We start from the raw sequence: 22,798 nt of genomic DNA, 5'->3' as shown, positions 1-22,798 counted from the left end.
GTGACTTTTCTGTGATCCCCAGAAGTCCTGCCTCCCAAAGGAAAAAAGCCATTCTGGAATTCTTCCAAATTTCGTAGAACAAAGGAGAGAAAGCCAGCTTATCTCCAGCAACATTTGTGTTCTATGAGACGATTACATTGAGCTGTACATTCAACCATACATTCATACTACTTGAACATGTTTTTCTGCGAATGTTTATTTAGAAAGATTTTTAAGAACTTTCAAGTGTCTGTGTCTGCGGAGTTTCTTTAGGTGAAAAACATGCAAACGGTCACTATGAAAACCAAGATGCAGGCAACAAGGAGCAAAATCAGACCTATACGACAATATTTCGAATGCTTTTCTTGTTCCTCTTCCTTTTTCAGTAAGGTATCAAAACCGGGCGTGTACATGTCTCCCAACCAAAACCGTAGGTCATTAGGATTTTCCTAAAAAAAAAAAAAAATTACATAGGAGACTAGGATCAATCAGTGATCAGTCAGCGTTACACACCACTTGATACAAACTCTCAGAGGTTTGAAGGCCAATAGTCCTATTGCCCTGGGTGAAGCTTAAGGGTCATGGTTGCAGTAAGAGAGGCTAGGCTTCCCTGAATAGCATCATTATTTCTCATCAGCAATGGCTAGCAGCCGGCCGGCCAGCCTGCCCACCCTCTCCGCCTCTCTAGCCTCAGGGGTCGATGACTTACCTTCAGGCTAGCACTGCCAGGAGAGGAATGGCTCACGTATAGGGAGGTGGGTGGATACTGGTGATGGCAATACCATTCTTCGACCACATTGCTACTAGTTTCAATGTCCTGCTCTTAGAAAAGCTAAAATATTAAAGTAAAATTTGGATGAACTGTGCAGAAGGATAGATGATCTTGAAATCCTTGTCGAAATCCTCTCTTACATTCTGCTTGTAGTTTGCTCTGGTAACTAAATATGGGGTTTCTTTTCTCCTTTCTTACTGATAAAACTCTTAGTATTTTAGAAAAATGGGACTGACCACAGGCACTTGGAATTTTATACCCTGTAAGAGGTGGAAAAGTTTCAGAACATACGTTAGGGGCTCTTTCTGCTAGTTATGAGCTATGGATAAGGATGGCGATGAAGAAGTTGAATTCATGAGGTATAGAAAGAAATTCTAATGAGAACAAACGTCATGACTTCCAGAAACATCTCTTTAAAAACTTAGTGCTTGGGGCACCTGGGTGGCTCAGTCAGTTGAATGTCTGACTCTTGATTTCAGCTCAGGTCATGATGCCAAGGTCTTGGGATTGAGCCCTACGTTGGGTCTGCACTGAGCATGGAGCCTTCTTGGGATTCTCTTTCTCTCTCTTCCTCTGCCCTTCACCCATGCCCCACCCCTCTCATATTAAAAAAAAAAAGTGCTGAAAAATGGTATCATGAGGTCTATAAAAGCTCTGAGGTAACTGTATATGTGGAGGATGGTTAGGGAGGGGACTGACTCTGGTTTTAGTGAAGCAATACATCTATCATATTTACATTTGATCCTCCTAAACATAACTCATGGAATTTTCCAACAGAAACATTATTCCTCATTGCCAATGATGTTCAATCTCCTCAGCCGTACATTTGAACTTTTCTGTTTAGTGGTTTTGAGCCTTATTCTATTACTTACACTACAGTGCCAGCAACACTGGACTATCTACTGTTCTCACAAACTCTCTCACTTTCTTGTATTTGTGCCTTTTTTCTTGCTACTCCTGACAGAAGAGCTTCCCCACTCATGCAAACTCTCCATATCTTTTGGAATTCTACTCATTCTTCAAGTCTAGCATAAATTAACTTTTTCATGAAGCCTTTTTATAATCCAGTGTGGTTTTGTCCTCGTTTGAATCTGCATAGCACTTTCTACTATTATTACAAACACTATCCTCTTCCTCTATCTTGTTTTATAATTATGGTTTGTTACTTTGATCAGTTAGATTAACTATTTGACAACAGGGACAGGAATACTCATCTTTATAGTCCCTTTGCCATTCATGTGAACAACATGGAGGGGAGAAGAAGCTCTAGCATACAGTCAAGAAATGCTTGCAAAATAAAACAATACATTTTTTCCTAATTGTAGAAAGTGACTTCTTAAGCAGCCCAGTTATCCATTGATGAATGAATAAAGATATGGTATATATATATATATATATATATATATATATATATATATACACACACACACACATTGGGATGGTATTCAGCCATAGAAAAGAATGTAACCTGCCATTTGCAAAAACATGGATGGAGCTAGACAGTATTATGCTAAGGGAAGTATGTCAGTCAGAGAAAGACAAATACCATATGATTCCACTCATGTGGTATTTAAGAAACAAAACAAACAAGCAAAGGAACAAGAGAGAGAAGAGAGAGAGAGAGAGAGAGAGAGAAACCAAGAAACAGACTCTTAAGTATAGAGAACAAACTGATGGTCACCAGAGGGGAGAGGAGAGGGGGATTGGGTTGGGTGACATAAGTGATGGGGATTAAGGAGTGCAAATTTCTTTTTTTTTTTTTTTTTACCTTTTTTCCTCATTCTTTGGGACAGTTTAAGTGCATTTCTGTTTTCTTTTCTTTTTTTTTTAATTTTATTTTTATTTTTTAATATATGAAATTTACTGTCAAATTGGTTTCCATACAACACCCAGTGCTCATCCCAAAAGGTGCCCTCCTCAATACCCATCACCCACCCTGCCCTCCCTCCCACCCTGCCCTCCCTCCCACCCCCCATCAACCCTCAGTTTGTTCTCAGTTTTTAACAGTCTCTTATGCTTTGGCTCTCTCCCAAGGAGTGCAATTTTCATCATGAGCACTGGGTGATGTATGGAACTGTTGAATCACTATATTGTACAACTGAAACCAATATAACTGTATTTTAACTACACTGGAATTAAAATAAAAACTTAATAAAAAAAAAGAGAAAAAAAAGAAAGTGACTTCTTAGAGGTCCTGATCTTCAGACTCCTGATAAAAACAAAACAAAAGAAAACAAAACACAAGATTACTGTTGCTAGGGGGGAGTGTCTGTTATGGAAACTTCCCTGGAAAAAAGGCTAGATTAAGTAGATACATCAAATCTATTAGGAGATTAAAAAACCTCAAAGTCTCTGGACAAGAAGATATTTCAAGAGTGCACATAGGAGATTTTTAAGTGTAAGATTTTAAGGGGACGCAATGCTATCCCCTTTTCAACAGAAAGAAATCTTCAGGTGCTTAAGTTACGGGGCTCAGAGCAGATACACCTTGTTACGTGAAGGGTATATGGAAAATGTCAGGCCTCCCTGACCCTAGGGCAAACCGAGGCTGAGGAGGAATCTAGTAAAAAATACAGGGCCACCCTCCCTGATGTTCAGGTATGTCTAGATCTTCTATACACATGACAGAGGACACCACCAGTGGGGCTGGGGTGGGAGTGCGGGTGGGCGGTGGGGAAAGAAAAACTGAAGTTGGGTTTAGGCTGGGTGAATGAGTTCATTGCATACTTTTCCTGTGTTGAAATGTTTTTGTTTTGTTTTGTTACTGAGACACAGGAAAATGTCCAAAATGTAAATCTGCAATCTTAAATCATTGAGTGGGCTTGGAATAAGGTGACCTTTGATGAGAACTGCCTTGCACAGTGCCTAAGACAGAGAATTTAATAAATATTTTTGAATAAATGCAGAATAGGGAATTCTTAAGTATTCATGAAATAAGTGGTCATAAAACTAGGGGAAAACATACATAATCTGCCAAATTAACTTTGAAAAACCTTTTACCTTCTAGGTAAACCTTCCTGTATCACATCATTTCCTCCTCTCCACACTATACAGATGCCAATAATTGCTGACACTGTAAAACTCAGAAGAAATCAATAAACATGTACTGACTAGGACAGAGAAAAGGATGCCAGATGCCACGATGATCTGACACCTGGACATTTGGGTCTAGTGAAAAGGGGTGGTCACCTAAACACCCATTAAAAAAATTTTTTTTAATGTTTATTTATTTTTGAGAGAGAGAGAGACTGACAGAGCATGAGTAGGGGAGGGACAGAGAGAAATGGAGACACAGATCTGAAGCAGGCTCCCGGCTCTGAGCTGTCAGCAGAGAGCCGGATGCGGGGCTCAAACTCATGAACTGTGAGATCATGACCTGAGCAGAAGTGGGATGCTTAACCGACTGAGCCACCCAGGCACCCTTACATCCATTTTTAAAAAAGGAAACTTCAACTGATCTTCTTCAGCAACTGAAGAAGGTGATTCTTTGCTTTGAGTACCTTCAGGTGTCCAGAAAGGTTTGTGTGCAGGGAATGCCTGTCATATTCTTCAACGGTCCACGAGGGGTTCTTTTTTCTTTCTTCCATAGCTTCCTCCAAACTTATGTCACCGTACAGTGGGTTATTCTTCAGAACAGAGGACAGGGATGGTGGGGGATGATCCGTAGCAACAGCACGCTGTGCACTGGGTCCTCTCATTCGCTGAGCAGTGATAGTCTTCTTCTCTCTCTGTTAGGAGGCACAGAGACAAGTCTCCTCTTACCAATGGGCCACTCACTGATGGCGGAGGATGAAACGTGAAATAACCGCCCCTGAAAATTTGCTGATTCTGCCTGGAACCCCAACAGATTAGGACAATGAACGAGGAAACGATTCTAGGATCTGGTCTGACCTAGAATCCTGTCCTTAACTGAGTTTTTTCTTTGCATGTGATCTTCCTCAGCTTTAGTAATCATTCATTAAAATGCTATTTTATCACTACAGAGAAAGAACGCTGTCCTTTAATTCCGATCGCAGAATTCTGAACAAAGCCAATTTCTTTTCCAGCTCACTTGCACTGAGATTTAATAACATTTTACTTCTTTCTATTTGTGCATTCCACGACCGATAAAAATAATATTTAGCGTTGCTGGATTAATCCAGCAAAGTGAAGATTACAAACATTTTATAGATGTGCCTTGGCTTTTACAAAAACTCTCTTGGGACTCCTATTTCAGGCAGTTTGGAGGACGGAACAGCATCATATTCCTTCATATGTGTACAGACCAGGTGGCTATTAGATGGCTCTAATATTGACTTGCAGATTTTTTAGATCTTTTTTTATTGAAGCAAAATATACAATAGAAAATCGCACATATCATAAATGTATAGCTCGATAAATTTTCACAAACCAAATAAACCCGAGACGCTACCAAGAAACAGAGCACCTACCAGCACACCTCACTCTGCCTTGCCCTTCCCCTGCCCAAGGACAACCAGTGTCCCAAGTTTAACAGTGGACGCCAGTTGTGTTTTTGTGTCTGATCTGACCTTCAGATTTGTATTTTGCTTTTTTTTCTTTCTTTCTTTTTATGGCTACAAAAGTATCATGGAGGTAGAAAATATTTCCATTGAAATTTGTTCATTGGTTAAATAAAGTTGAGAAGAAACAAAAGCTTATAGAGTAATGCCTCAGTTATCATGGGGCTTCAAGGGAGAGGAATTTCACATAAGTTAATTTTCAGAAAACTTAGGGTTAACCCTTGAAAGCTAGTGACACATTTCACTAATTTACAGCAATTTTTTAATGCATATGTTTCACATATTTCAGACTTCCTAAACAGGTTCAATAGCAATTGATATTCCTCTTAGTCATCTTTATTATCACCATTATACTGATTCCTCAGCATATATTGGGGTATATAGGTCACATTGAATATGTATTTATGTAAGCTAAATTGTAAACTAATTTTACATATAGTTTCCTTCTGAAATGGCTGATAAGCCAAAAAAAAATCATCTAGGTAAAACCATTCACATTCTCTTCAGCCTTACATTTCCCTAATTTTCTTAACCCATACATTTTTGACATGCTTAGCGGTCAACTTGGAGATCTTCTCTGAATTTATTATGTTGTTGGTCTGAAAATCAATTTATATTCTACAATACTGAAATTTGCAATGAAATAATACATCATCTTGACTTAGCATTTGTCTTTAAGATGGATGACCTCATAAAACATGTTTCTGAATTTGATATGAAAACAATTTGATATGAAATTTAGATCATTTCAGCTTAGCATAATTCTGACTCAAGGCTTTTTTGTTTTTTTCGAGAATAGATATCTTTGATCATCTTTGAGAGGGATAATTCTTTGGACACTGACAAATTTGCTTTGTCAGTTCTCTTGCCTACTAGACTATTCTTTGAGCTTCTTAAATAAGAAAGCTCTGTAAATGAGGAAAATACAGTTTGGGGGGCCAGGAAAAAAATAACAGACTCTATTACAGTGTATAAAGACCCTGAAAAACTAACAGGCACAAGATAAAAATTAATCAGACCTATAGTGTAAAAAGAACATGCAAACCCTTAATTCTAAACCATATTCTTGGAAGTCTGGGGTTTATCTTACTACATGGTGCCATTTATTTTTCTGTTGCATGACAATTTCATGTATGAAGGCATGTGAAGGGAAAACTAATAGAATATTTTTACTAAGGTATATAATAGAATATTCTTTACTAAGAATATGATAGCAATATAAAAATACTAATGATGGTTGAGGTTCATTCACATTTTGATAATTTTTCTCAAATAGCCTAAGGGAAAAAAAAGCATGTATTTGATTCTAACTCTCGACCCCACTAGATTATATTTACCAAAGGAAAATTCAACAGTAATTCTATTATTTTAGCCACATGGACTCTACAATAATTTGTATTTTAAAATATTTAAGGAAAGTAACATTTCAAAGCTTACCTGGACTTTTCCGTATCACCATTACTTTGTCCATTTATCTTTTATACACTTAAATCATTATTTACAACATTTATATATAAGTAAACTACCAATCAGTAAAATTAGTGAAATAGAGTGCACGTTGAGACAAACAAAAATTGAGAGTATACAATTAATAGACCAATAAAGAAAGAGCCTCTAAAAAAACTGTACTCCAGAAAGAAGAAACTTGATAATAAAAGGAAAAATTAAGAAGAAATGCCAAACAAAACAAAACAAAACAAAAAGGAATATGGAAAAAATATTGATAAGTCTATCTATCTCTCTCTATATATATCTAAGTAAGTATTGATTTTATGGTAAAACAGAGATAATAATCACCAATTTGGGAATTTAAACAATTTTTAATTTATTTACATTTTTTTTTTTTATTTTAGAAAGAGGGCAATAGCATGAGTGGGGGAAAGGGGTAGAGGGAGTGGAAGAGAGAGATGGAGAGAGGCGGAGAGAGAGAGAGTCTTAAGTAGGTTCCACACTCAGTGCAGAGCCCAGTGCAGGCCTTGATCCCAAAACTCTGGGATCATGATCTGAGCTGAAATCAAGAGCAGGATGCTCAACCAACTGACCCACCCAGGCACCCCTAATTTGTGAGTTTTTGAATAAGGGATAACTAAGTCACTTGACAGTAAAATTTAACACAAATATTTTTTTATTAGAACATTTTAAGAAATCAGGTTAGTGAGAGGATAGAAATCTTAGTAAAAAATTGAGAAAGAATCCATAGTTTCTAAATCAGTACAGCAATAGAAAAAAAGATAAAGGAAACTTGATAATAAGACAATAAAATTGAAACCAAGAATGGGGGAACTTCAGCAAAATAGAACAATTTTAGAAATAATCATGTTAAATGTAAATAGACTAAATTCTTTATTTAAAGACAGAGATTGTCAGGTCAGATTTTTAAAATTAAATGAAATTATGTAATATTTATAAGAGGAGTACCTAAAATATAAGGACTCAAAAATGAGAGTGAAAGAATGTGAAAAGATATACTGGCAAATGAAGAAGAATGGGAGCTATGTATTGTGGTGACTGGTTAAATGCCTATGAATTTTATCCTCTTTTCCTAAGCATAAAGGATGGATGACTGTCTTTCCCAGTCCGGCTTGAAGTTAAATTGGGGCCAGCTAAACCACCTCCAAGCCTGGCCCCTGAAATCTTCCACAAGATTTTTGGCTCATTTTCCATTTTTGTGTCACTGTTAAGTAAGGGTTCTGTGATGGCAGAACTACAGGATGAAAGAACTTGAGGCCATGGGTTATTGCTTGAAAAAGAGCTGCCTCTAAAATCCACCTGCCCTTTTTTAGACTTCTCGTGAGCATGAACATTCTTTTTAGTTACTGGTATTTTGTGGGGTTATGTGTTAGCACAGCCTAGTCTATCCTCCCTAATAAAGTAGTAGATCTTGAAATTCCACAAACATGTGGCATGGACTTGCAGCCAAAAAGTGGAAAGGGATGAGAGAAACATCAGAAGCTGGAATGATGGTTATTCATATCCTATAGGAAAAAATTTTTTTTGCATAAATGTCATTTGTTGTAATTTGGAATCTAATCACCTGTAGCTCTAGGAGAGATACTTGTGAAATAATCAGAGAATTCATGTACATATAATGACATTACAATAATCATAGCATTAATGTGCTACAAGAAAGAGATGAGATTAGAGACAGCTGCACAGTTGGAAAGAAGAAAGAAAGTAGAGGGGAATCTAGGCATCTAGAAATGTGATGCCTTCTATTGTTGAAAGTCTGTTTGTAGATCTCAATACTAAAACACAGAATTATTTTTTTTAAAAGCATTGAGTAAAAAATACCTATTGAAATTTCTCAACTGAATAAAATGACTCAAGATAAAGATCATGCTAGGCTGTGCTTTCATAACTGTTATCCCTGAGAGCCTCTATGCGGTTGTCACTGACTCTAAAAATACAGAAATGGAGGCAGAAAAGCAAGGCATTACAGCCTATTTGAGAGCTATGTCTTCAAAGAACGTAGGTGTGTTTACTGACATAAAAGTGACTGCAAGTAGTCAGTTATGTTAGGTAAGATACATTAATAAATATCTTCCTAAATTCTGTAAAGAATGTATTACCAAAGAAATCACAAGCCTACACCTAAAAGCTTTTAAATATTTAAAATTAAAACAAAACAAAAGAAAACAATGACAATAATCCTAGATTTCTAAATGTCCTTGAGCAGGAGTAAACTTTGAAGTCTATCCTTGAAGCAGGGTCTACTTCTGATGTGGCAAAAGAGAAAAGTGAACAAGGAGATGCTTCCTAAAGAGTGTAATCAAGGACTATAGAGAACAATGCATCAGAAATCCTTCTAAAAAGCAGAATCATGTCCTAATCAATCTTCCATATCCTCAAAGAAGGAGGACATGCAAACTACTCCCATGGGATCTCAGAATTACTTTGGAATAGTGACGGCCGTGTCTTTAATTTTTCCCATTCAGAAAGGGAGAGTTTATATATATATGTGTGTTATTTATATATTGTGTACATATATAATATATGTTATGTAAATATGTTTAACATATAATATAATATAAGTGTATTTATATATGTATATGCACTATATATATACTGTATATATATATATATACACACACACACACACACACTATATATATATATATAGTGTAAATATATTTGACAGAATGGTAAACTGTGGCAAAGCCTAACTAGCAAATCCATTTCTTCTTAAGGGCATAAAACAGCAAGGACATATGACTAACAACTCATGGTTGACCCCTAAAATCCCTTGAAAGATTCCTGGGTTACTCTCTTTCCAATGTTCAGACCTATGGAGATTCTGATATAGTAAACCCTCAAAGGAACAGTCTGGATTCCACTTGGAAGCTAGACCTTTAGGACATCTACATCACCCACATCAGATTTTGTGAAAGATACATTTTATTGTGTTAACTCACTAAAATTTGTTTCCATAACATAACTTAGCCTGACTAACCACTAAGAAAGTGTATATTTAGCAGACAAAATAGGTATTAAAATAAAATACTTTGTTAGTTACAGAGAATTGCTATAAAGTGAATAAAGACAGATATTATCAGTAAAATATAACAATTCTAAACTTGTATGTATCTAATAAAATAGTATCAAAATTTATAAAGCAAAACTTGACATAATTACAAGGAGAAATTTATGCAGAGAATTTTTATCAAGCAGACAAAACAATTACTAAAGATAAAGGATTTGAGCAATAAAACCGAGTTTGATCAAGTCACATATACTGACATCTTCATTAAACAACTGAATACATTAATTTTAAAATATACACTGGATATTTACAAAAGTTGATAATGTACTAGACTTTAAAACAAATTTCAAAGACTCAGTATTATATGGATTGTGCTGTTTGAACACAGTCAACTTAGTTAGAAATTTGTATATTTATATCAAAAAGTTAAAGTACCACGTTTTGTAGAAAACTAAACCCACACTTCAAAGAAATAATGGAAATTAAAAATTTAGAATAGAATTGAAATGGAAAATGCTACATTTGTAAAATTGTTGGGTGGAGTTGAAATGGTATTTTGAGGGAGTATTACAAAAATATTTTCCTGCATTATAAAGGCAGAATGAGAAAATGAGGTAATAAGAAACAATAAACATAGAAGTAGATATATTACATTGTATGTTAACTGCAATTTAAACAAATAAAAAAGATAGTAGAAATCAATAAATATTACAAATTAAAAAACAAATATATAATAGAGAGGATGAACAATGTTGAAAACTATTTCTTTGGAGAGGCTAAAAAGATTAAAACATCTCTGGCAATACAGCTCAGGAAAAATAAAAAGACACAAATCCAGTGTTAGAAATGTAAAGAAACAATGAAAGAGACGTAGCAGAGATTAATAAATGTAATAGGAGAATAATATGAGCAACTTAAAAACTTTATATGCAACTGGGCAGTTTCCCTCATAATATAACTTATCAAACTTAATTAAGAAAAAAAATAGGGGGGCTTGGGTGGCTCAGTCTGTTAAGCATCTGACTTAAGCTCATGTCATGATCTCATGGTTCATGAGTTTGAACCCCGTGTTGGACTCTGTGCTGACAGCTCAGAGCCTGGAGCCTGCTTCGGATTCTGTGTCTCCCTCTCTCTCTGTCCCTACCCCGCTTGCACTCTGTCTCTTTCTCTGTCTTTCAAAAATAAATAAACATTGAAAAAATTTTAAGCAAAGAAAAAATAGAAAATGATAATAAACCTGTGATAATTTGATTAATTGAATCAATAACTTAACATCTACCCCAAATTGAAAATTATCAGGCCAAGAAAATATTGCAGTCAAATTCTACTGGATATCTCTGAAACAGATCATTTATATTTTGTCAAACACTTCCAGAAAATAAGAAAACAAGGAATACTCCCCAATTCACTTTATGAAAGCTTGATATAAACTCCAGACAAAGGCAGTAAGTAAAAGAAAAGGTAATTTAATTATAGGACAATTTCTCTTATAAGCACAATGCAAAAGTCATGAATAAGCTATTGCTAAAAAGAATCCTACAATACATATAAATTATACATACCAGAATAAGATTTATATCAGGAAATAATTTTTACCTGGAGGGTGATTTAAAATTAGAAGATGAATGTAACTCATCACATTAACAGAAAAAAAATGCAGAATTTTACAACAGATTCTGAAAAAGATTTTGAAAACATTCAAACGTCTTTAAAGCAAACTTTCCTAACCACCTGGGAATAGTAGGGGATCTTTAAAAATTAATTAAGAGAATCTACATAAAACTTCCAGGGCATAGTTTACCAAATGGCTGCAATATTAGAAACATTTGTTTTAGTTTCAGAACTAATACAAGGATGTCAGTAATCACAAACATTCACATATTATTTCAGTGGAAGCCCTAAGCAATACAATAAGAACAGAAAAATAAATAAAAGGAATAGGGTTTTAAATAAAACAAAATAGCGGATAGCATGATTAGCTGTAGGGATGTTTACAGTCAAAATAAAAGAGATTTAACACTATTCCTGGATTTAAGACTAGTATATAACAATTAATAGTCTATAAAAATCAATGGCATGCATGAGTAACACTTTATTTTGAAACATGATTTAAAAGGTTCTAGTCTTAAAAGCAATGGTGCTATAAATATTTAGATATACACCTAACAAACTTTATGAAAACTTCTATGTGGAGAATTATAAGATATCATTGAAGGGCCATATGAAGAACTGAATAAATAAAAAGATATACCATGTTTATGGATTGGGAGAATCAAGATTATAAAGATTTCCATTTTTCCCCAATTTAATCTGTACATACAACGAAGTCCCTTTCATAATCATAAATGCCTTGCAAACAAGGCATTTTGTTTATCTATTACTTGTGGGTATACAAACAAAATCAGCTCCCCAGTGACCCCAGTAATTCTGTTTCCCAAATTGCTAGAATAAGTTTTCACCAACCCCTCAAAATTTTCAGGATAAAATTTAAAATCTGAGACAACAATTACCAAACCTTTGTTGTCTGACACAGGCCTTTCTTGAAACTTGTTTCCTGCCTTCTCCTCCACCTAACCTCCCACACATGCTATGGTAATACTCAGGGCGTCCTTAATAAAAGCTTTAGTGCAAGAGGCATTTGGGTCTGATCTGAGAGCAGTATGATGAGACAGCTTAGGTGTTGTTTCTGGCAGCACACCATCCAAGGCTAAATTCCAGACCCCACTGGAGATTTTGTGAGCTGCATAAATTTAGCATAACTTGATAAATCATGTTCTGATATTTGCAAGTAAATCCCTGAACAACTGAGTGGTGCCCGTCAATCTACTTCCTAGATAATAATTTAAGAGCCTCAAAGGCTCTTCCCCAAATATAGGCTTAAAAATGGGAATCTAATGCATATGCAGGGCATTCTTTTCAGAACGCTAATTGGAGGATTAGGAATAGAGACATTTTTAGAGAAGGCAAAACAGATTTCAGGGACCTGTCCAGAGACAGATCATTAAGTACAATTATAGTATGCAAACAAGCAAAACAAAACAAAACAAAAAACTGAGATGGAAGAGACATTAGAACATAGGGGAAAAGATAGCTCTTAAGACTGTAACAAAAAGTGAGGAAAATGACTAGGAAATAAACCCAGGAAATGACACTGCCTAGAAATCAAGGGAAGAGCAACCTCTTATCCTTGGTCTTTTGCTCCAGCTCACAAGTTTAGCATGGAATGCTATTGGGTTCTGAAAAAGATGTGATGGAAGCCAGGAAAAGATAAAACAAAGAGATTAGTCTGAAATGACTCTGAAGTCTGACTGCTAATCAAAAAAAGGGGGGGGCACTACATTATCTGAAACAAAACATATTTTATCATTTAAACTAAAAAAAAATCACCCTTTTCCTTTCATTACCTCGTTTTATAAAGCGATTGGCAGAAATATTTAGAATACAATTCCACATGCCTTCATCAGATACATGCGCCAAATTATTTTAACAACCAGAAACGTTAGATTTTGGCGAACATTTGTTCATTGCACTGAGATGAAATTTATTGTGAAGCTTCTTTGCTTCTCTACTGAAAGAATTTAGGAAGGAGTAAATATAGTAGAATCAAGAAATATATGCTCATACTCTCTCCCTGCAAACATGGATGACCTGTGTATTTGCCAGGCATGGAATTCACAGCGTCCTGAACTATAGGCATGCGTGAGAACGAGTGCTTGCTTTTCTATATGCCCACAATTGCTTTCACGTGTAATAATGGCTTAAAGAATTTCCCCTGAAAATGTTATGTGAATTTTTATAGAAAAGCTTTGAGATGGATAAGAATATGCTGCATATAGTTAGGAATTCAACTTCACATTCGGGATTATGAGATCTGTGTTTTAACTTCTGAATCACCACTAATTTTGAAGGCAATTGTTGTTAGGTTAAGTCCTTTGACATTTCGTGATGTAGTCTGAATCCCAAACACCACGCACCTGGGTGGTGTGAGACCCAGCGGTAAGCTGACACAACTCTGAAGTCTGTGTAGATTTCGTGTGAGTAAAAAATCTACTGCTTGAGTTATGGATTCACAGATGTATTGACTATATTCCCTAACACCACCATCTACACACAAGCACATACACCCCTCCATCCACACTATAAATAAAAAAATGCAAGTAGTATTATCTACTGTTTTGCAATGTCTAATGAAAGGATAATTTCAACACACACAACAGACTGCTGTCTAACAACAACAACAACAACACACGTTTTTTAAACTTTTATGGGAAATATTTCCTCTCAATTGTTTTACCTCATGTTATTTTACTTGTTCTCATTTTAAAACAAATATGTAAAATTAATATTATTCTAGTTTTTCAAGTGAAAATATTGAGGCATGAACCAAGTAAGAGCCACATTAGATGTCTCTTAAAGTGGCTTACTGTGGATGTGAGACAAGAAACCAGGTTTCCACCCTCTTTATTCGATGCTCTTCCTGTTGGTTTAATGCATCCCCAGCAGACTGAGGGTTTTTAATTAAGAACTTCTGACAGTGCCACCTTATGCACCCTTAACGTCTCAAATGCACCTGATATACTTTGTGCCTTCTTTCAGGTATCTCTACAGCTACTTAAAACTTTAGTAAGTCCTTTATTTTAGGTATTTATTTTATCCCACAAATATATCACTCCTGGATTTTTTAAAATAACAGCTAATGAGAGAAGAACTACTTATTCACATATTGCAAATTAAAGTAGTAAATACAAATAATTGTTAGTCCTAATTTGTGTCATGGCTACCCAGCCAACTGAATTTGTAAGATTTATTTCCCCTCACCCTGTTATTTCAATAGTAAATTAGCCTTTATTCTGTCATTTTAATGTTATTTTAGGGTAAAAGGATAATTAAATCGAGTTCATGTGCAGTTTAAAATTACCAATAACAGGGGTGCCTTGGTGGCTCTGTTGGTTAGGTGTCTGCCTCTTGGTTTCTGCTCCGGTCATGATCTCACAGTTTGTGAGTTCGAGCCCCACATCAGGCTCCACGCTGACAGTGCAGAGCCTGCTTTCCTCTCTCTTCCTCTCTCTCTGCCCCTCCCCTGCTCACTCTCTCTGTCTCTCTCTCAAGAATAAATAAATAAACTCAAAGAACAATTAAAAAAATTACCAATAACATATCTAAAGACATTCATAGCAGATTTTTACCTCCTTGTTTTTTTGTTAAATAACCGCTTCAACTCATCAGGGCCTACCTATTGAGAAAGATGCCCCTTAAAAATTGGATGCATTTCATTCAGGTTTAGGAACAACATTCAACAGAGCTTTAAACTGTGAAGATTCCCGTGAAGGAAATAGGTCAACTCCAGTACCAAACAAAAGATGTTAGATTGATACGTTCCAACCTCAAAGGAATTTATTGGATATGTTTTCTTCTACTAAACTTCATAGCATAGGAGGGCCAAGGTTTTCTGAACTGATTTTTGAGTCATTTTATTCCGTGGCATAAACAATGAGGAGGAATTTATTGTGTTTAACTTAAAACACGAAAACAATAACCAAAAAGGTGTGTATGGGTGGGGGGAAGAGTTTTGAGGATTCCAAAAGGGAAGGATGCAAAATTTTTTAAAAAGTCAGTTGTCATAACAGGCTGCCTTATGATGGAAATAAATTAAAACCCTTATAGGTGGAGGAAACACTTACATAATCATTTGAGTGTACTTGATTTTGAATGATCTCATGATAAAGGTCCCGAGGAGCCCACAAACACACCACAAAGGAGTCACTTTACACCAGGACTCATGAGTAGCAACTGTTTCTTAAAAGAAAACAAATTTCTGTTCAGGGAATTTGAACCACTCCAAAGGACTTAATGACTTGCAGGGGTTTGTAGGTCAGTCACATCTGTTCTGAAATGAAATGCTTCTTCCTGTTTCTAAATTGACTAACCCTTAACCCCATTAGCCCTCACGTCTTAAAACAAAGATTATTCCTGTTTCTTGAGCCTTCCAACAGTCAGGGCCTTTATGTTTATTCCAGCACATGGAACTCATCACAGTTTTATTCCTCTCTTTTGGTCAGCAAAAAGAAGGAAGGTGCAAAAGAAGAAAGCGAAAAAATAAAGTGTGCACTGGGTTTGAAGGTCTGATTGTTATGTCTTGTCTACATGGATACCTGCAGAAAATAAGAGTATCTAAAATAAAAGGGAAGAGTTCCCTCTATTTTGTTTTCCTTCAATCATTGGGTTTCCATTGTTATGCTGACTCTTCTCTGCAAGAAATGAAAGGGAGCCAGCCTACATAAGGCAAGAGCAAGTTCCCCAGTGGTCTCAGAGGCTGTGTTTGAGTCCCTTTTTAAGCTTCTGCTGCTTTGGGCTTAGAATGCACCAGAAGAGAGAGGTAGATTTTCCCCCCAGAGTCTTATTTGCAAAAGTAACAAGTGGTTTGAAAAATTCTGAAGGAAAGGAGTAAAATGAAAACTAGGCAATAAAATGAGGACGGGCTGCAAAGCTAGTGCTTGGCGGAAAATGAATGTTTGCAGGAATTCACATATTTTATAAAGTGATCAGAGAGTTTCCTTACGTTAAGGAAGAGAGAAAGACCTTTTTAATATTGCAAGGGCAGCCACCTTGTACCGTGTTCCCTACAGCCTTCCCCCCACCGTCCCTGCACAAATAAGGAAATAATAGGTAGTGAGAAAGAACTGATCCTCGCCTGGGGGCTTTATGCTGTCCTGGACTTTACCTGTGAGTACACGAGGTTTTGCCAGTGCTGGGCGGCAGGGTGATTCCCACCTGGAAACCTCACCAGGCTGGCCTGAAGAAGAGCTGAGTTCCTCATGAAAGACTTCACATCGAGCCGCAGGAATTTGTCAGGATGGTTGTTATTTGGCAAAACAGAGAGATCCATGTCTCCCCTCGTCTACGGTGGAAAACAAAGGTAAGTGAGGCTGCTTCTGTCAGACTCGTCCATTATTAATGAGCCTGAGGATGCTCCGGTTGGCATCTGAAACCAGGTCTCTCAGCTACACGGGGGAGCTGTTCTCAAAATGATATGCTGACGCACATAGACAATGCAGCGCCCTGCCTTGCCTTTCACACACAGCACGCCAACACACGCACACACACACACACACACACACACACACACACACATACACACACGCATGCACACACACGCATTTAGGAGGCTTAAAAGAGACAGATGAGGTTGTACTCGTTAAATTACACAAAATGCCAAAATTAGATATATAGTGCTTAATGTCTCTCCATACAGGGTCAGACATAACGGTTTAAGAGGAACTAGTCTTTGGATAAAGGCTGCCAGAATTTCAGTGTCACAGGCCATAACTGGAGCACATGAGATATCACCCGTAAGGAAGAGATTTCTTAATTTTTCTCTCTGAACATTGCCGACCTAACACAGCTGATTTGGCCCTGCTGATGCAGTCTCCCATATGATATGCAGGATCTTGTTTCTCCTCCTGTTTTGACTCCCAGAGTCTCAAGCTCACATGAAACCTGACCACTTTTAGGTTGTCAGCTTTGGTCTGAACTGAGAAATGGCAAGAATTTTGCTGTTATAGTTTGCTACAGGAATTCAGCGCCCCAATCTACTGCCTTGACCCATATGCTATCCAAGGTCCCGTTGCCTCTGTTCCTGGCTGTATAAACTCCTTCTGTGTGCTTTGGTGTTCACACAGCACATTGGGAACCAAAGGGGAACATGTCTGCTGGGTTTGGATGATGTGCTGTCCTAAGTGAACCCATCTGCCGTTCAGGGAGCCAAGGTGGGAGTGAGGCTGAGGACCCTGTATTAAGCCAGGAAGTAATGATGCCTTTAATGGAGATAAGCTCTCACATTTCAAGTCACTCTGCCTCAGGCAACCCATGCTTCTCATTGGGAAAGTATGGATTTCCATCTAGAATAAGAGGAATACTTTCCCACCGTGAGAAGGCAAAGGATAGATGCATCAGCAGTTTTAAAAAGACATAGGTTGTTTGTTATGTGTGCACCTCTGTAAACCCATCTGATTCAGCAGGAAGGTTTCTCTTCCAGGGGTAAATGGGGTCACATGTGGAATGTATCAGCACCAGATTTCAGAAGAGTGCCATATAGCTTATAAGAACCAGCAGCCAGGATGTTCTCAAATTGAGCAAGACACTAGAGAGTACTTACCTTCTTTATAGCAATAAACATGAGGGAGTTTAAAAAATCCTGTCCTACTTATAGCTGTAAAACTGGTTTGAACCATCAACATTTTCTGTAAGAATGTTTTGGACCCAGACTCTTCCACTGTCTTGCAATATTCGAAATAAACTTGGGTAGTTTTAACAACATATTTACTGGAGAAAGTAAGAGCTACTTCATAATGACAGTTAATAACAAAACAGTTAAATCACAAGTGTTTCAAGAATCAAGTGTATTATGTGCATGTGCGTGTGCTTGGTACATTCTGGATTTTCCTGGCTGCTGCCAGAATACATCTAATGAATAAATATTTCTCAGGCTGTTTGCTTTTCCTAAAAGATTCTTCAGGGAATAACACACGTCTTCAAGAAGAACCTTACTTCTCTTTGGCTCTTTATATTGGCAAGTAGAGACAGAGAATCTAGGTCCAAATATATTTGATTAGGCCTTTTCTTTGGCCAAAGTATGAGGTAGGTGAAATGAGCCTTCAGTTTTCCTTAGGCATCCTTCCCTTAGAACCCTCCGCCATGCTCTAGATGCCCAGAGGCTTGTATACTGTCTCCTCCTGTTTACAAGTTGAGTTTTAGACTCTCCCTCTTTTCTCATTCTTTGTCCACCCTCACCCCCAAACTATCGGTTCTTATTTCTCACTGTAGGCAACCTACATGACTAATGATCAGAAAATCAAGCTTGTTACTGGCCATCCGCTCCCCACCCCTGGCCCCCACTTCCACTCCACCCCACCCCAACTTGTGCCTGTGGTAATGCCAGTCCTGCCTGGAAACATTTCTTCCCAACTGGCTGTTGACCACCTCCGAATCATCCTTCATGGGCTACTGCTGATAACTCGCCTTTCACAAAACCTTTATGTATTTTGCCAAGTAGGTACGATTGTTCCCTCCTTTGAAATCTTGGAGTGATTTGTTTGAAGTCTCATCTTACTATCTTTGGTCTGATGATGTATTTCATGCTTTTCTTTTATGAGCCTCATACTAGATGATACATTACCAAAGAGCAGCCCTTTCGGATGCTTCCTTCCCCACGAGTCATGTCCTGAAGACCCTCATGAAGTCCTTTCCTCCATAAATAACCATGGATCTTGTCTCTTCAAAAGCACTAGAAAGGGCTCTCCTCTGGTTGGAAATAGATAATCCAATTACGTTTGATTTAAAAAAATGGCTTAGTGCTGTTTTCCAAGCTCATTAAAAAAAAGGATTCCGTTGCCAAAAATGTTTATGATACTCTATATTCTCTTCTGGTAGTTTACAATGCACAGACTCACACTGAAGGCTCTGAGAAGTCCTGCTTTCATAAGTCTAGCATTTTCCAAATTTATTTGATCACATAATACCCATTTTATTGTTTTCCTTTTAACTCTTCAAAAAGTTTACCCAAAAGTAACTGGATGAATTTTGGCTCAGGGTTTTTATTTCTTTATTGTCATTAGGAACTTCCATCTAGAGTGACAATGGTTATAAATAAATATAAAGAGTTTTACTGGAGGGAAATCTGGTGGAAATGTGCACATCTGGGGCTTCTCAACACTTAGCATGCAGGTAATCTTTTGGTCTTTTTCTTTGTAACCAATTTTTATAAAAGTATCATTTCCTCTTGGATTTGGACCCAGAATTACGGTTTTTTTTTTTTTTGAACCGTGAGAATTGTAAAAATAGGATTAAATATGGTTCACAAGGCAAAACTGTCTATATGTGAATGAATCTTATTTTCTTCTCCTTATTCTCTCTCTCCTGTTTTCCCTTCTTTTCTCCCTCCCTTTCTCCTTCCCTCCCTCTCTAGGTTGTACCAATAACCCACTGAAATATTTGAAAGTATTTCCAGCTGAAAAGCCTGTACAATGTCCAGATGAGGAGTTGTGGCTCATCAAATTATTGGAGAGTTTGGAAATCACTTGAATAGTTTTGATTACAAAGAAAGCCTGTGACTAGCTTATAAACCCTTTTGTGTCTATTATAAAACAGTCTCAAAATTGGTAAACAGAGGCAATCAGGGTTACTGAGTACACAGAATTTGGAGTCAGAGTGGCATCAAACTAAGTTGTGTTCCTGGATAGGTTACTGAATCTCTCTAAGCCTGATTCCTGAGCTACAATGTGAAGATAACACAAGTACTTTACAAGGTTGCTGTGAGATTTTATAGGTAAAGTAGTTAACAGAATGCTTGGTGTATATGAAGTGCTTAAAAAGGGTTCATTGTTATTTTGAGTGGCTAAGAACATAGATTTTTATTTCAGTTGTCTCTGATACAAACTGAAAAAAAAAAAAAAAGGAAAGGAAAGAAAGTTAAAATCACACAGCCATCTTTAGTTAAAAGACAAACTACATTTCCAAGAATCTCTTTATTTGTGTGGTTCTGGGTTAAAACTAGCCAAAAGAGGAACTTCAGTGAGATATGGACAGGAAAGTGGAAACAGCACCCATTAATGTGAAAGGCTTTTTGCAAATAGGTGCTTGGCAGGTTCCAAGCCTTTGCTCTCTTGAGCTCCATGTCCATTTCTTCTCTCCAAATGTTAGTCCTGTTGACCAACAGCAAACTCAGATCTACTACCAGGTGTCTGAGTACCTACAAAGGAGGTAGCTTCACAGAGGCGACAGCATCCCAAAGACCTCTTAACAAATTACCCCACCCTAGTCATACTTACCTGGCAGCTCAGACTAGTTGGTGACCCCTCTGATTCTTCAACTCTTCTTCACTTCGCCAGGGCTTCTGCAGTTGTGTGAATTCAAATCTGGCGAATGATAAACCTAGGTTTTAAATTCACAGTTCAAGGTCTAAGTTGGGAACCAGAAAGCTTCCATGACTATCTTCACATAAAACCTTTTTACCTGTACTGCTGATGTTTCACCATAGAAACTCATATTCAGAGTAAAGTCCTAGAATATCCAAGGGGACCACCCTGGGGTATAACATGTGAGGTTTTACACATGCCAAAGGAATTGCAAGATTTCACTAATTCATGTTAACTGAAACCCAAGGTAGATGTATGGGGACAATTCTTAATGGCTTTATATTAGGGCAGAAGGAATATAATGTTTTATTAGCCTACATGTTTTTGATATGAGTTCACTAAGTGGAGATTCTGGATTCAAAGTGTTACTTCATGTGATTGAGAGTAACTCCAACAAAGGGCCTGAAAATTGGACCCACTGGTGGTCCACAATGAATAAAATCGAGATGCCAGAACTTCCTTGTTATAATGTAGTAGTATACAGGAAAGTATACAGACATGTAGGGAGATGGTTTTAATATTATAGATGCTCACCTACCTGCTGAATTCATCCCCTGAAAGGCTCCAGAGGGCATTCCCTTGACCAAGGCTTTGAACTCCCTTCACATCAGCAAAGGCTGTACTGGAATCCTTAAAGAACTTGGTAAAGCCTATTTTCTGAAGCCCTTAAATAACATTGGGAAGTGCTGCCACAGAACCGGGCCTCTTAAATTTAATGATGATACAATTCCATAAGGGCAGGAACAAAAGGGCTGCATTTCACTGTCAGAAACCAGATGGGAATGGTTACCATGAAGGGTAGCAGAATCAAAGGGGTAAAGGGAATGGTTTGACCAGCAAAGATCTTGGCTAATTGATCATGGAGTCCCTAGGACTGAAATAGATGGGCATTCTACTAAAGTCTTATTTGATTTGTGTGAGCATTAAATCTCTAGACTTTGTGGGAAGAGGTCTGATTTGGATAACCACACCAGGAAATTGCACTCCCCTGATCAATTTCCATATAAGAATCGGTTCATTGAGAATGCCTTGAGTGAAGAGGAGACTGGATCATTTTAAAAAAGGAAGGATCCTGCTATACTGTCCAATATTATACTGCAAATTACCTTCAGGTTTTCTCTGATGGGCACAATGTACTGGAGAAGGGAAATTATCAGACTTTTTGATAATTATTGTCAATTGATATTATTCCTGGTGACCCTAAGTTCCTATTATAGCCCCACAGAGCAAGAGCTTATGGAAATCAGATAATTTAATCAAGTTCTGGCTTAAGTCTCTCTCATAAAGAATCCCAAAGCCTCTACAACCACACCACAGTTATTTTCCCAATTCTGGGAAGCATATTTGGAAAAGAAATACTCAGAAACTGGCAGAAGCCCTGCTTACCTTGTTGGTTCCATGATATGTTGAATGAGGGTTTTTATGATAATAATGGCAATGGGAGCCCCTTGAATTGCCTCTACATACCGAAATTGGAAATAAAACCAATATTGCATTTTTGGAGGGATTTCACCATTACTTCTATCATTAAGGATTTGAAGGATGCAAAAATGGTAAGTCTCTGGCCCCCAATACTGGTGCCAGAATTGAATAATAAGAAAAAAAAGACACTGTATCATTTTGTTAGGCCATGTGCTTGAGGGTGATGGGGAACATGGTAATACCAGAGATTTACGTGAGCATGAGCCCACTGCTATGTTTGATTTGCCGTACTATGAGTTCTCTGTACAAAAACAATATTGTATGGAATGCCACAATAGTGAATGAAACATTTGGTAGGTTCATAGAAGAAATTTTGGCAGAAACTTTGGAGGCTGGGAAGGGCAAATGCACATTCAGGGCAAGTAGCTCTTTCTGTGAGAACAAGTCGCTGCCTGTGTTGTGACACAAGTGAACTGATGTAAGCATACTGCAATCAAGGTGGTGGGCAGGTCTTCCCAAAGAATTCTACCATCATGGGAAAAAATATCTTCTCTGCTATTGGTAGGTTGAGCTCTCTGCAGTGACTGCCCTTGGTGAGTGGATGTTCATGTTGCTGAACCCAAGCACAATCTCCATTTCTGCCACCAATGTCTCTTGTTCCTGAGCCTATTGGCAATGAAAAGGGTGGCTGAGGAAAGACACTGGCCAACAT

General features: G+C 37.3%; 1 protein-coding gene across 1 annotated transcript; it reads right to left on the bottom strand.

The window, feature by feature from the left end:
- Positions 1 to 248: 248 nt before the first annotated feature.
- MINAR2 (membrane integral NOTCH2 associated receptor 2) lies at positions 249 to 16,637 on the bottom strand. The gene is made up of 3 exons (XM_042905738.1): positions 16,473 to 16,637; positions 4,252 to 4,479; positions 249 to 428 (listed from the first exon to the last, which is right to left on the bottom strand). Exons 1-3 carry the CDS (start codon positions 16,635 to 16,637, stop codon positions 249 to 251), a joined length of 573 nt encoding a protein of 190 aa, XP_042761672.1.
- Positions 16,638 to 22,798: the final 6,161 nt, after the last annotated feature.

Source organism: Panthera leo, chromosome A1, assembly GCF_018350215.1.
Source record: "Panthera leo isolate Ple1 chromosome A1, P.leo_Ple1_pat1.1, whole genome shotgun sequence".
In the NCBI taxonomy this organism is placed as follows: Eukaryota; Metazoa; Chordata; class Mammalia; order Carnivora; family Felidae; genus Panthera; species Panthera leo.
Note: the sequence above shows the minus strand (reverse complement) of the source record. Positions and strands in the feature narration are given on the sequence as shown.

What these genes read in the sequence shown, in the direction of transcription:
- MINAR2 (XM_042905738.1), bottom strand. Translation starts at nt 16,637, where the DNA reads ATGGATCTCTCTGTTTTGCCAAATAACAACCATCCTGACAAATTCCTG. An exon ending in AAAACCTCGTGTACTCACAG is followed by an intron (nt 4,480 to 16,472) that starts GTAAAGTCCAGG and finishes GCCTCCTAACAG; the next exon opens with AGAGAGAAGAAGACTATCAC. An exon ending in ACCTTTCTGGACACCTGAAG is followed by an intron (nt 429 to 4,251) that starts GTACTCAAAGCA and finishes TTTTTTTTTTAG; the next exon opens with GAAAATCCTAATGACCTACG.